Genomic DNA, 15,025 nt, shown 5'->3' on the forward strand with positions numbered 1-15,025 from the left:
ATAGTAATACTATGTTAGATATTATAAGTAATTTAAGTTTTAATGGTAAAAGAACTTTTAAATACTTTTAAAGAGGATTTGAAGTATTTTAAAGTTGTTGGATTTTATTTAGAGTATTGACTCTGAATTATATTGGTTGTTTTAGGCGGAGCTTATTCAGTTGTGACTTTGAAAGTGATTAAAGGTGGCTTATCCGTTTGTTTACACAAAGTACGTACATACCTATGTGTTATCTGATATAGTATCATGATTTAAGAAAAGTTGTAATATCATGTATAAGAACTTTGGAAGTTCATATGTGATTTCTAGCATGATATGATTTTACATGTTTTATGCCTGTGTGCAAATATGTTGATTATGAGATTTGATTATGAGTTGATTATCATGTTTTTATGGAATATTGATGTAAGCATGTGGTTGGAAACTTTAGCTATTAAATCACATGGGGGAATTAATATATTGTAGAGATTGAATCGTGTTGAATCATGTGTTCCCTTATAGTATTATGTTCATTACTTTATGAGGACTGCGAGCCTTATTTGGTAAGTTGATAAGTTATGCCTTTGAAAGATAAGATTGGTTGTTGACTATGTTCAACAAATAAGAAATAGTTATGGAAGAAATTAATCTTGGATTGTAAGTTGTGTGATCACTTATTTAATCCTAAGATAAAAAGGATTTTAGTTGTGAATGTGTGATTATATATGCCTGTGTTACTTGTGTGTCATAACAAGTAATAAATTGTAAATCACGTAAAGTGTAACTGGATAGTAGTAAATTTTAGACTGGTGCACGTCTGAAGTGGACAATCAGGAGTTGGAGTACATGGTGGTAGCCCATGGTTTTTTTCTTCTGAGAAACGGATTGATCATCGTTCCTATTTTTCAAAGGTTCCTCGATATCACAGGTCATTCTGGAATACAGAGTGTCACCCGTATTTCGTCTTCCTAGGTGAAGGCAAGTTTAGTTAGACAACTCGGTCCACTAACTATTCCGTTAAAGTAATATCAAAGTTTAGTTTAGTAAAAGTTATCTGCAGAATGTTATATTGTTTTGTTATTATTTATCGATGCTTATTATTTATAAGTATCATGTTAGGAATGGTTATGCATTATTATGTAGTACTCAGCTTTGCTGATTACGTGCTTTATTAGTGATTGTTGATCACGACTTCACCTTATTGATCTTGTGATGACCCATTTTGGTGAGCAGATTCTTTAGAGTATTGACATTTGCAGGTTTGCAAATATTGCATCATAAGAATCTAGGAATGGAGAGCTTGTGTAACAAATGGTTATATCAATTACATTAGTAGGAACATATTAAGTTTGGTTTTGAAGTAGACATTTATAGTGTGTTTGGTTTCTAAGTACTTATTTATTTATTATATTAAAAGTATGAAGTTTAGTTATATGTTTTCCGCTGCAAAATTTTGAATAAGTTGATACGTTATCACACAGGCGATAATGCTTTGGTAATTCTCTATGTTTTATATTGAAAATGTATATTTGAAAAGAGAGAATTATCAGGGTGTTATAGTAGTCTTCGACGGTGGTTTGAGGGGAGGAGATAGAAGTTGCGGTGTCGAGGGGTGAATTGGGGTGTGGTGGTGGGTGAAGGCATTTGTCATTTGGTTGTTGTGGTACAAGGGAAGGGAGAAGCTCTAAAATAAATTTAGTTAATTTGAAATTAAAATATATCAAATTTGTTGTTAATCATGTAATTAGGAAATTAAATTAAACTTGCAATTACAGGTTACCAACATGTAACAACCCTTTTTATGCAAACATATATTAAAGGTTGGATTATTCCCAAAATTTTAAAAAAGTGGGACTGTTTTGGAAAGATCGCCGAAATGTGAGATTATTCTCATCAAAATATCTTTTATTCTTTATTTCTAGTAGAATAATAAGTAGGAGAAGGTTTGAGTAACAAAAATATGACATTTTTTTTATTTTTTGAATACCCTTTTTTCCTTTAATTGTAAGGGTCTCCATTATCTCTATTATATAAGCTAGGGGGAGCAATGCTGTCTCCCTTGGAATTTACTTAAATTCCTCTTTGACCACTTAATCAACCTCAATTCCAGGCATAAACTTGCCAAAACGAAAATATCAATCAAATCAAATTTAGACCCAATCAACTCATATAAGATTCAATCATATAAACTTGCCAATAAAAAAATTCAATCAAAAAGATTCATAATCAAGAACTTACCAAACATTAATACTACAAAATACAATAACAAAAAATTACACGCCATATCCTCTCAATTCAATTTTTCCATAACACAAACTCAATTCAAAACGCAAGCTTCAAACAATAAAAAACTAGTTCTATTCATATATAGATTGTAGCTTCACGACATTCTCAAATACGGAATTCTAAAATTTGCCGCTTCTTTACCATTATTCAAGTACGCAGTTCGTTTGAAAATAAAATTATGTGTGTTGTTCTATGTTCAGTAAATCTTAAAAATATGTACTGTGTGTTCGAGTGAAACTAAACTCAAACTAATATAGTAACTCTTACGAATATGTGTTGTATTATATTTTTTTCCAAAAAAAAAAAAACCTTAAATGACAGTTTATTTAAAATGTAATTCGAAGATTGTTGAAATTCAAATCGAGTGTGTGTTTTGAATTGGGGGAAATTGATAAAGATGATGTTCAATTGAATAGAGAGAGAAAAAATATTACGTAAAATTTAGAAGTATGAATATGGTAATTGGGAGAGTAGTGATTTAATTTGGGGTGAATGTCGTCGCACGCATCGCGTGCATTAAAAGCTAGTAAATTTATAATTGAGGGCTTGAGGCAAGTATGCTATTCTCGATATATTTTTAAGAAAAAGGCCTATAGCCTTGTATTGTTTTAGATTTTTTTTGGTAACCAAACTTAATTTTTATATCAATGGTAACCCTATGTTTTTTATGACACTTGATGATGTGACATTAATAACTACTTTTCATTATAAACAATTAGCAAAAAGGTTAGTTGTTTATAAACTAATGAAGGTTTTTCTAAACTCGTATGGCATAAGTTGTAATACATACTTCACATGATTGTTTTACAAGAATCTAATGTACCACTCATATTAACAAAATGTATCTTTTGTTTAGGGAGCTCATACCGTAGGTTACTCCAAAGTTAAACGTATTTATGAGAATTTATGAGTATTGAAAAAATGCGTCGGATCAACTTATGTTGGTTATTGAGTACAGTTGTTGTCCTCATATACGCATTGGAGACTATATAATCGATTTCGTCAAGGGGTCAAGGGCTACATAAGTTTCGCAAAAAAAAAAACATTTTGTTTGTCTCTCGTTGAAAATAAGTTTTTAAATGTATTTATGTTTATCTAGAGACTGAAACCTTACTTCGTTTAAAAGCAACCATTGTAGCAATTGTATAACAAAAATTGTTAATGATACCACTTTTCATGTTAAACCATAAACACGGGGTTAACATTGAGAACTAAAAATAAATTTCATTATCAAAGAGAAAAAGCCAAAACTTAGGGTTACCATGAGAATTTCTCTTGTTATCATTGAAAATTTCCTTTGTTTTCTAGCGTTTTAGGTAGTGGGTAGCTGTTGGACAAGATAAAACACTATTTAAGAAAATTATGAGTTTTTGGTAAGGTAATGGTTGTAATAACAGTTCGGTTGGAGTATATTATGAGTAATGATTGTAGAACTCCAAGTAACGTGTGAGATTTTTATATAGCGGTGTAGCGAATAAACACTATATAGTAGATTAAGGTAAAACAATATTTCAAAATTCTTTTTCCCTTTTTTTGTTTATTAATTACTTTATTTTATGGCAATTCATTATTTTTCCTTTACAATAACAAGTATGTGAATTAAATATTTATTTTAAAGAGAAAATATAATTAATATTTTACAATATATTATTCTCAAATTCCACAAGAATTTTAGTTAAAATTGGTAATATAAATTTTTTAAGGATTAAATATTATATGAAATTTATACATTTTTTCAAGGTTAATCTGTGCAAGTTATTTGAAAAATAAATATTGAATATAATTATGGAGCTAACTAATGGAATTGTTATAATTTATTTCATATCTAAATAAATGTCATTTATTTTACAATCTCAATACCTACTTTTGCCAAACACTTCTAATTAAACGATTACTCTATATATTAATTGTTAATAGCTATTAGTAAACAACTAGCAGCTACCCCCAACCGCTACAATTAGTAAAACGGATATGTTTTTATTGTATGTTTTTTTTACTAGCTTAACGTAGCATTTGTCATTTTTTTAAAAAAAAATTAAAAAATAAAAAGAAGTAGAGAAAGTGACAGATATTGGCGTACCGTGGCAAAATAGATTGCAAGCCACCCCATGATACAGAAACACGCTGACATTCTCATAGCCTGTTTTAGCAACAAATCATGTTTAGAAAATCAAACCCTTTGTGAGGAATGCTATAGCATAAACACCAGTCTAAATTTTATAATGTACTACTATATATGTTTTCTTTTATGAATTTTTGTAACCTATGTCTAACATAGGTTAAAGTTTTAAAGATTAGAAAAATATAATACAATGCAACAAGATTTTTTTTAGGGATATTACATAAGAATAGATAATTAAGATAGTAATAATCATGCAATAATGTTTTAGTTTAGTTGGATTTTAAAATAAAAACTTTCTATACAATCATATTTTATATGTGATTTTTGTTATTCTTAACTTATGTCTTGGAAGTTGGAACATAGGTTAGAAAAATCTTTTTTTTATAACAATATATATATACCTGTTTTCTACCACTAAAATCTGCAATTCGACCACTTGATACAGCACCAACCATTGCACCAATTGTTAATATTGAGCCGAAAGTAGAGTACTGCATCATGCATGAACAACCAAAATATTCTAGAATTGTCAATTAACTAATATGTTTTTTTAAAAAGAAAACCAAAATAATTTATCAAATTAAACACCTGTGCAAGAGATAGATTCAGATCTGCCCTAATTGCTGATTGAGTGGGCGCTGAGTATCCAACCTGCAAATCACTCAACCTTAGCTATTACAAATAAATACATACCACTGCATGTTTATATTAGATTTACATACTCCATTTTATTTTCCCTACTTTATTGGATTTTCTATACACAATGAAAAAGTTAGAACTGCTTTCAACTTTCAAGTTCTCAAATTTTCTACAGACAATTACCTCAAATAAAAATTCCTATAATTTCATATCAAAGAAAATAAATCATGTGTACCTCTTAGGTTTTTACAATAATTAGTGTTCAACAAAAAAAACAATCAACTCTATTTGTCTAAATTTTATGATTACTGTGATATAATTTTGATTTTTTAATAGCTACCAATCTTTTGTAAATGGGTTATTTACCTAACTTTAAACTTTTACATTACATGCACTAAAAAAAAGATGTACGCCCCATATAAAGTACACTTATAAAAGTACCTAGTAAACTTATAAGAATTAAAAATTTAAGTAGTTTAAATTTAGTGAAATGACCTCACGCTGTCACGCATGTCTATAAGTTCCGCTATTTGAAAAATCATTCTCTATAAAATATATAATGAGAAAATATGTATAAAGAATGAACGAGGAATTCAAAGCTATAATCTATCGTTCACAACACCTCAATCTTAACCAATAGGTCAAGATATCCTGATATATTTGGTACATTAATCCGCTGTAGAATAGATATTCCATATTTAATAATGAGGAAACGAAATAAGAGCAAGTACTTACACATGTTCCAAAGATAAAAGAGCCACAAACAGCCACACAAGTACTAAACAAGACCATAGTAATGGAGCTATCATCACGAGTTTCACTCCCATATTCATCATCTTCATAATCAACATCCTTGCATTGTCCTTTCACCAATGGTGATTTTAACTCTTGAAGCCCATTATGTTGGATATTTTGCGTATTCTCGTGACAATTTTCAATTGACATGTTCACTCTTATCCTAAATTATGAGCTTTTCTTTATCCTTTTATTTCTGTAGGAGATAAGACTAAATAAAATAAATTCAAAACAATCTAAAACGAAAAACTAATCCTAAAAATTAAAATGGAAATAGTTTACTAGGTTTAAAGAAGAAACGAAAATAATAGGGGGGTTTTGACAAATAGTGAAGGTTCATTTAGAGGTATTTATAGGGTCAGGTAATTAGAGTGTTGGGTAATAAGATATTTTTTAAAAGTTTTTGAATTTAAACAAGATATTTTAAAATAATCAAAAAAAATCTTGTTAGGTCATATATAGGCTATGTTCAGTTCACTTTATTTTTGCTTATTTCAGATCTAATCAGATCAGATCAGATCAGAAAAAATAAGTTCAGATCAGATCAGTTCAGATTATGCTTATATTTAAAAATCATCATATCTTTCATTACAAATTAGGAAAAATTATAATAATTGAATATTAATAAAGTACTCATTGAGACGAATCAAACAAGACCCCACATGACTATATTTTTCCTTATATATTGAGAAAAATCTAAAAGATAAGATCATGTAATCAGATCAGTTTAGATCAGATCAGAAAAAATAAGTTCAAATAAGTTCAGATCAGAAAATTTCAGGTGAACTAAACATAGCCATAGTATAATAGCACAATAATACATAGTAGTATCAGTTGATTTAACTAGTTTTGCATGTGAATATTAGCTGTCCCTTGTGAACTCTGACTGTTTTCCATCATGGAATAGCTAAACCTCTCTAATCTTTTAGAAGACTTTGATTTTCGTAATCGACGAAATTTTATCCGATCTGACGATTCAAGACATAAGTCATCTCTATGAAACGAATCATGATTTTCATGAATGAATGGAATCGCGGTTAGATTATCACATTGGGCGTATTGGTGGAAAATGGGTGCGCGAACATTTTTGTCGAATATGTCTCACATTTTGCAACTGGCAAGTGAAAGCATCAATTGGAGATAAATAATGATGCAAGGGCAATCGTGGATCCGACGTTGACGACAATTTTTGTCTCTTTTCAATGATTGTGATTTATTTATGAGTAGTATTTAGGATTTAGTCATAAACTCATAATGCCTCCAATTAATTACTTTTGAGGACTCCTTTACGGCTTCACTTCACTACTTATCTATAGTAGCATCTGGGGTGAGTTACATCTAATCAGTACTCAAGATCTGATATGAATATATAATCAAATCACATCTATACCGCTATGTTTAGACTTTCATCTACTCTCTCCGTCCCAAAATATAATTTTTACACCCTCCGTTTCACAATATAAGGCACACACGATGTTTGAGGTCGGATTTTGACCGTTAATTACTCTCAATTTATGTTGATAGAAAATTTTTATAATTTTTATTTATAGTATTTGAGAGATATTTGTGGTCAAAGTAAATATTCGTAAAGCGTGAATGCCTTATATTTTGAAACAGAGGGAGTATTTTGATTTTGGGTATCTCAAAATATAATTCCCATTTTCATATTTAGTTCCACATTTTTCCGTAATTTGACCAGACTAACCATGTCCTATCATTTATTTGCTTCTTGAATTTTGTTTTTGCCTTTGTTTATTCAACAAAAATATTACAATTAATGCTCTTTCACCAATTATTCTCCATTCTCTCTCCTAAAATCATCTTTTTCCATACAATATTTTTTATTAAATAAACAAAAAATCTTTACTATCCCTTTTCGATTCTACTTGCATAAATTACCGTGAAAAAAGGAAAATGTCAAACTATATTTTGGGACAGAGGGAGTATAACATAAACATTCAACGTTTTAGCTTATTTCGACTAATATAAAGTTACTTCATATGTTTAAAAATAAGTGTAATATTTTTTATTTTTAGAATTTCCTACGTAAACTTTTAACTATTAATGTTTTTATTTATGTAGTAATAAATTATTCAAAGTTCATATTATGAGAATATTCATTAAGATAAACTTATGATAACTTTTATATTTATATATTAGCCATAAAATACTATTATAGTGAGCATATAATACGATAAAGGTCAGTGCATTGCACTTAAAAAAAAAAGTATTTAGATGTATTGAAACTATGATGCAAAATTTAATAAAAATATAATACTCCCTCCGTCCCAAAATATAGTTCCCATTTCATTTTGCACAGTCTTCAAGACGTACCTTTGACTTACGATATCTTCTATTTTTTATTAGTAAAAAAAATATAAAAAGTTGATATTACGAATTTATACATTGAGATGAGTCTAACAAGACCCCTCATGAATATGTTTTTTTGTATACATTAGTAAGAATATTTGGTCAAAGTTTTTAAAATTTTACTCCTAAAATAAAAATGGGAACTATATTTTGGGACGGAGGGAGTAGTAGTTTAGTGGCTTTCTTTAACTTTATTGAATTTAAAGATTGGATCTTTAATGAAAACTATTGCAAGAATCAAGTTTATTTATTATATTTCGACTCAACAACTTAAATGGTAACAAGGATATGAAGAATTTTGATGTATTTCGACTCAAAATTCAACTAGGGATTTGGATTCTCTCCTTAAACTTATTGTTATGTAGAGTGACACTAGCAATTTATATCACAACTCCCAAAGATGGGTTCTAAGAACTGGAGACTTGTGCAACAATGATTGGTTCAAATCCCGAAGCAAACTCCTGACCAGCAACCTGCAAAAAAGGGACCCACCCTGGAGGTTTGGGTGGTATTTCCCCCTCCGATGCTTAAGTCAGGTATCAGGGATGTAAAGGAACTTTTAGAGAGAGAAAGTAGAGAGAGAGAGAAGAATTTATGACAGAGTAACAGTACTATGCTCTGAAAAACGTACCTTTCACCCTGAAATCAAGGACTATTTATACTGTTTGAAATGACTGCTGTGCCTTGATGCACCCTAATTTGGAAGCATCTGATTGGCTAATCAAAGTTTTGGGACACGTGGCAGCTGTTAATTGGTCAGTACACCTCACTTTCATATAAAGGTGTAAATCATACTTACTGGGCCTAAGTACAATTTTTGGGGCCAGAAGAAGGTCTTTTTAGTACGCTTTCAGAGAAACGTACTTTTAGGCCTGTCACCTTCAGGCCCTTTTGTACTTTTATTCCCCTGCATATATGCCACATGTAGGGCTCAGATGAGGCCACGTGTCAGTACCAGAGCCGTTGATTTTTTAGGCTACAACATTTGCCCCTTAAAAGAGGGAGTTATTATTTTTGGGCGCCAAGACGGTTAATCTTCCTCTTTTAACCGACCTGGAACTGCTCTTCTCTTTTTCAAAAAAGAGGCGCCATTTTGCCGGTCTCCACAGGTCAACTCCTATGAACAACGGTTACTTTTACCGGATGAGGGGGTCATTTTCACCCCTCTATAAATATGTGCCTTAGTCGCTCCTGGAATCATTTTAACATTGCTGAGAAATTTTCTAGAGAGAGAGACTCTGCAAATTTTTACTGAACTTTTTAGAGAGAAAACAACTCCCGTCCAAGCTCTTGCAATTGTTGTTTTGCTCGTCCGAGATTTCAAGTCATCTTCAACATTCGTCCGAACTTTCTTCTACAGGTTATTCTCAACTCTTTTCCTTGATTGCACACATATTTTAAGAAAATGGATTCGTCCTCTTCCTCGAACAATTTCGGCCGCTCAAGGGTTGGTGCTAACCCTAGAACAGAGGGCCTAACTTCCTCGGCATCTTCTAGAGTTGGTCCTATCTTGGCCGGACATGCATTCTTTATCTTTAGCCATGGACGGCAAAGTCAGACGACCCAGTCTTTACCTGTGCAGGGTAATCTGGCGTGCGTCAAGCAAACAGCTCGCATCAGAAGAGGGGTAACCATGCCGGCCTCTAGCTCTGAAAGGGAGGAATCCACTGGGCGAATTCCGGCCGAAGGAGAACGAGAGACCCAAAGCGCTCGTCCTGCCTACCAAACTCCTTCTCCTGAACATGCCGAGGAGGAACCAGAAATCAGGGGCTTCCAGAGGTCAGCCCGTCCATGCATAGGACGATCTCAGATGAGCCGAGGACGGCTAGCTCTTCTGACCCTGCTAGTGGCTCAGAGGAGCCATCAACCACTTCGTCTGAAATAAGACGGCGGCTAGGTCCCCTTTCTGACCCTAGGTTCATCCTGGCCGATAACACATGGCTGGGACGATTAGGCTCGGACCTTAGACCTTTTTCAGTGGTTATGCCCATGCCTGGCTACCACTTTGTCCTTCCCGGCCGAGAGGACACTATTTTCAGTGCTCCTCCCGGCCATTTTGCAGTTTATCGGCTGGCATTAGATGCCGGCCTGCGCTTTCCCCTTCACCCTTTCATCAGCCAACTTCTTCAGTATTACGGCATAGGACATAATCAGCTTGCCCCTAATTCTTGGCAAAACATCCTTACCTTTCTGGCCGTCTGCAACTTAAAGGGAAAGGACCCTTCTCTGGCCGCTTTCACCCATATTCACTACGTTGCCAAGGTCCCTAGGACCATTGAAGGAAGCGGCTGAGCGTGTGCAACCGTCAAGGATTCTTGACGTCTTGGGATAAGACTTCCAAGATGCACTCATGGAAGGGCGAGTTCCTCTTTGTCCAGGCGCCCAATAAAGCGGTGGCAAACCGTCTTGGTATTTTAGCCGGACAACCACAAATACTGGACGGATGGCCTCATACCTGGAACTGGAGAGTAACTCTGCCGAAGAGATGGTGGAGTACTTCCGGGTTTCGGAGTATACTATGGAAGATGTTTCTTTCAAGGGTCCGTCAATTGGATTCCTTTTAAGGAAATGTTTTACCATGACAACTTCCTAGTCGCTGCCGGCTTACGGCAGGACGAGGACAGAGGTATATCAACTAAGAATCTTCCAAGTAAAAATTTCTAGACTTGCTTATCATTCATCCAACACTTGTTTTATTCCCTTTTCAGATTCAGCCAGGAGCAAACTAAGGAAGTCTTGGATTGGAGACATGAGCTCGTCCAGATTTGCGGATACTCTATGGAAGGAGTACAGTAAGTCAGGTGCCGAAAAGAGGGCCGACACTCTGGTAAGCTATTGTATATGTATACATTTTTTTTTTTTTTTTTTTTTTTTTTTTTAGCTGCCGGTCTGCTACTTTGGAGGGTAACCGTCAAGATGGTGCCTGGACGACTTGTCTACCCATGGGGCAATTCGTCCAGAGAAACACAGGACGAGCTAACTTCTCAAGAAGCAACTCGTCTAGATTGATTTCTTGACGGCTTGCCTCTTAGGGGACAGTCCGTCTGGAGTAGCATAGGACGAGTTACTCATCTGAATAGCAACCCGTCCTGGTTGATATCTTGACGGTTTGCCTCTTCGAGGGGCAGTCCGTCTAGAATAGCTTTGGACGAGTTACTCATTTGAGGAGTAATTCGTCCTGGTTGACACCTGACGGTTTGCCTCTTGAGGGGCAGTCCGTCTAGAATAGCTTTGGACGAGTTGCTTATTTGAGGAGCAATTCGTCCTGGTTGATATCTTGACGTGCATTCTAATCTTTTCCTTTTTCAGAAAAATGCCCCAACTTCTAAAGCTTTGGCCGAGAAAGCCGCAGCAAAGAAACGGCCGGCCGGCACCAGTGAGGCTCCTCCTCAAAAAAGGCCAAGGGCTTTACTGCTAAGAAGAGGAAGACCACACGGCCGGTTCCCAAGGTCGTCATCGAGCTACCGGCCAAGGAGGAGGCCAAAGAAGAGCCGGCTGAAGCCGACTCCCGGGCCCTCGTGGCCTATACTGGTCCGGCCGAGCAGCCCACACCTTCAAACCTGACGAGGTTGTCATATTGGAGGATGCTGGACAATCTTCTCAGCCGGACACGGCTGTGGACGGTCCGCCTTTTCTGGGCCTGTGGCCCAACTCGTAGGCCAGATGCCGGCTGCGTATAGGACGGCTTCCCGTTCCTCTGGTGAGTCTTACTATTCCAACGTAGTTAGAACACTACGGGTTGGCGGGCGTCCGATGAGTCCGTCCAACAAACAGACCGTGGTTATTCCCATCAGGTGTACTGACGAGTCTAACCTTTCAGATAAAGGGAAGGGTCCAGCTGTTGACGGCTCCCCTAGCCTCTCTGACGATGAATCTTCTCCAGCTTTTGGAAAGATGTCTTCGTCCGATCGTGAGAAGCTCAAGACGGAGCTGTTTAAGTGCTTTCCCGAACCTTATATCAAGGGGTTAAGGGGAGCATCGTCTGGGCATGTAGGTTACATGTCTCAGCTTGCTGCCGAGGTACGTCTTTCTTTTTCTAGACGCTTATGTTTTATACTTGACATTTATTTTCTTCTTTTTTCATCCGTCCTGACATGCCTTATCCTTTCATGTGTTCAGCTTTTTGCTCGCAGCATGATAACAGAGGACTGGGCAAAGGAGCTCAGAAAAGAGAATAAGAAGCTCGTCCACGATGTGACGGCGGCTGCTGATCATGCCCAGTTTGCTATGGCCCAGCAAGAGGTGCTGCATCAGCAGACCAAGGTTGCGTTGGAAAAACGGTCTGCCGAGCTAGAGTCTCAGATCAAAGTCTACCTTCTTCGGTTGACGGAGATGCTGGACGAACGGGCTTCATTGGAACGTGTCCTGACGGACGAGAGGAACTCAGTCATGACGATGGCTGCTGATTTTTTCAAGGAGAACCTCGTCCTTAAGGTCAAGAACCAAGCCCTTCGTACTGAGGTGGCCGAGACCATTGCTGGCGCCAAAGAGGCTATGAACACCGTCATAGATACCTCAAAGGAATGGGCAGTGCAAGCTTTTGGCATGATGGCCGAAGAAGAGGATATCCCCAGATATGCTCGTCGGCTGGCGTTCCAGGAGGCTTTGCATAAGGCGACTATATCCGGAGCCGACCCTCCCGTTTTTGAAGAATCTTCTGAAGATGAAGAGGGGGAGGACGATGCTGAGGCCCAGGATGAAGAGGACAATGATCCTCCTGCCGCTTAGTTCCTTTGTTGTATCTTGGCCGTGAGCCATTTGTAATTTTCCTCCTTTTGTACTTAGATGAATTTAGGTTGTAATCATCTTTTTTACATTTATGAAAAGCTATCTTTTTCAATCTCTCTTGTTCTATGCTTTACTGTTTTTGACATATTACCTTACAACCTCATATCTATTACAAGTACAAAAATAACCCGTCATAATATTTGGCTGGTCTAATCAACTATTTTGGCCGATCTCATCCATTACTATTATCAAGGCCAAGTATAAAGTATCTCGTCAATCATTCTGATCTGACCCAGTAGCTCTTTTCTGGACGTTCAACCAGATGCTCAAGCATACTTGTAATTTTTAAATTTCCAAGTATAGAAGTTTGCTCGGCCAGAGCCCGGGTTCCGTTCGTCCTTGGACAAAGACTTAGTTAGTTTATAAATTATGCCCCTATATGCCCCCTTCTTGGACGAAGAGTTTTTATAACTTTTTCCTGTTCAAGAAGGAGTTGAGAAGATAATTTTTAAACAACTAGGACAAGTGGTTTATGCGAGAAGCAACTCGTCCAAGCTAATATTCTGACGGGCTGCTTCTTTGGAGAGCAACTCGTCTGAATGATAGTTGGACGAACTGATTCTTTGAAAAAACTCGTCCTCTCTGTGAATCATGAAATAACTTGTTCCTTTACTAAGGTTGTTATTTCGAAGTTTTGTGGCTTTTGGACGGACAGTAAGATACCTTTACTAAGGCGTCTTATTTCCAGCCGACCTTGTTCAGGAGATGTTTAACTCTTTAAGTAAACAACCGGCCAAATCTGACATGTTTTATCCGTTTAAGAATGATAACATGTTCAGCCGAACTCCTAATGAAAGGTGCATTGTCTTTTTGCTTTGTAAAATTAGTTAGCTTTTGACGTTAGTATGTAACTTAAGCAAACAATTAAAACAAAGTCATAGAGAAGTAGAATTGTATTATATGAAGTTTGCTTGACGGATAGTCAAGGTACATGTCTACATTCTACTTTTTCATTGTAATGCATTAGGAAAAGATTACAATTTAGCTGGTGCTCTAAACAAAGTATTTCTTCAAAGTGTCAGAATTCCACGTCCTAGGAATAGGACGTCCGTCCAATCCTTCAAGACGAAAGGTACCATTCTGAACGACTTCGATTATCTTATAGGGTCCTTCCCAGTTAGGAGTAAGCTTGCCTAACTCTTTGGCTCGGCCGACCGCTTCCATTTTCTTAGGACGAGACTCCCATCTTTAATGGACGTCTAGCAACTCTTTTGTTGAAGTCTCTTGCCATTCTTAACTTATATAGTTGCATCCTCAGCAGAGCATTGCCCCTGACTTCAGGAACTAAGTCCAAAGCCGTCCTAAGAGCTGCCCAGTTAGCATCTTCTGAGTACATCATTACTCTTAAGGTGGGTTCCTCAACTTCAATAGGAAGGACAGCCTCAGAGCCATAAACCATCATAAAGGGAGTCTCTCCTGTGGAATTCTTGGCCGTCGTCCTAATTGACCATAAGACCAGCTGCAATTCTTCTACCCAAAGCCCCTTTGCATTGTCTAACTTCTTTTTTATTCCGGCCGAAAGGATCTTGTTAAAGCCTCCACTTGCCCATTAGCCTGTGGATGAGCTACTGCTGCAAAGTGAGCTTAATTCTTGGTCGGCCAACCATTGACGAAGTTTGGGTGTTTCAAATTGTGGCCCATTATCAAAGACGATCGACTGGGGCATGCCAAACCTTGTAATAAGTTCTTCCAGATGAACCCTTTGACATCATTGGTGGTGATCCTCTTAATGCTTCAGCTTCAACCCATTTTGTAAAGTAGTCTACAGCTACTATTACAAATTTCTTCTGGCCGGCAGCAATAGGAAAAGGCCCAAGAATTCCATCCCCATTTAGCAAAGGGAAGAGGAAAGAGAATGGGCGTCAAGAATTGGACGGCTTTTGAGGATATTACCATGCTTTTGGCAACTATCACACTTCTTGGCATAGAGGAGTGCATCTTCTTTTAAGGACGGCCAAAAGTAGCCCGTCCTGAGAGCCCTTTCTGCCAAAGCTCTTCCTCCAATGTGAGAAGCACAAGCTCCCTCATGCAACTCCTTCAAAACGT

General features: G+C 36.3%; 2 protein-coding genes and 1 long non-coding RNA gene across 7 annotated transcripts in view; 2 read left to right on the forward strand and 1 right to left on the reverse strand.

The window, feature by feature from the left end:
* The window catches only part of LOC104883497 (sugar transporter ERD6-like 16), a 40,386-nt gene extending 34,231 nt beyond the window's left edge, over positions 1-6,155 (reverse strand). For all 4 annotated transcript variants that reach the window (XR_002038844.3, XR_788570.4, XR_788569.4 and 1 more), the window contains exons 1-4: positions 5,762-6,155; positions 4,976-5,038; positions 4,789-4,878; positions 4,346-4,405 (exon numbers count right to left, since the gene is read on the reverse strand). Coding sequence is in view for 1 of the 4 variants with exons in the window: in XM_010668027.4 (XP_010666329.2) it covers positions 4,346-4,405; positions 4,789-4,878; positions 4,976-5,038; positions 5,762-5,971 (423 nt within the window). In the remaining 3 variants the exon portion in view is untranslated. The remainder of the gene's footprint in view (positions 1-4,345; positions 4,406-4,788; positions 4,879-4,975; positions 5,039-5,761) is intronic.
* A 4,615-nt stretch (positions 6,156-10,770) lies between these two features.
* LOC125495878 (uncharacterized) lies at positions 10,771-11,018 on the forward strand. The gene is made up of 2 exons (XR_007272281.2): positions 10,771-10,817; positions 10,900-11,018. It is a non-coding gene; the product is annotated as an uncharacterized LOC125495878 (long non-coding RNA).
* Positions 11,019-11,780: 762 nt separating this feature from the next.
* LOC125495879 (uncharacterized) lies at positions 11,781-13,072 on the forward strand. 2 transcript variants are annotated; one of them, XM_057393261.1, is made up of 2 exons: positions 11,781-11,891; positions 12,012-13,072. In XM_057393261.1, the coding sequence occupies exons 1-2, from the start codon at positions 11,855-11,857 to the stop codon at positions 12,917-12,919; spliced, it is 945 nt and encodes a 314-aa protein (XP_057249244.1). In that variant the 5' UTR covers positions 11,781-11,854; the 3' UTR covers positions 12,920-13,072. The 2 variants fall into 2 exon arrangements, with proteins under 2 accessions (XP_057249244.1, XP_048496628.2); XM_048640671.2 differs by having other exon boundaries at positions 11,832-12,211; positions 12,311-13,072.
* The last annotated feature ends 1,953 nt before the right edge of the window (positions 13,073-15,025 follow it).

Source organism: Beta vulgaris, chromosome 3 (genome assembly GCF_026745355.1).
Source record: "Beta vulgaris subsp. vulgaris cultivar EL10 chromosome 3, EL10.2, whole genome shotgun sequence".
In the NCBI taxonomy this organism is placed as follows: domain Eukaryota; kingdom Viridiplantae; phylum Streptophyta; class Magnoliopsida; order Caryophyllales; family Amaranthaceae; genus Beta; species Beta vulgaris.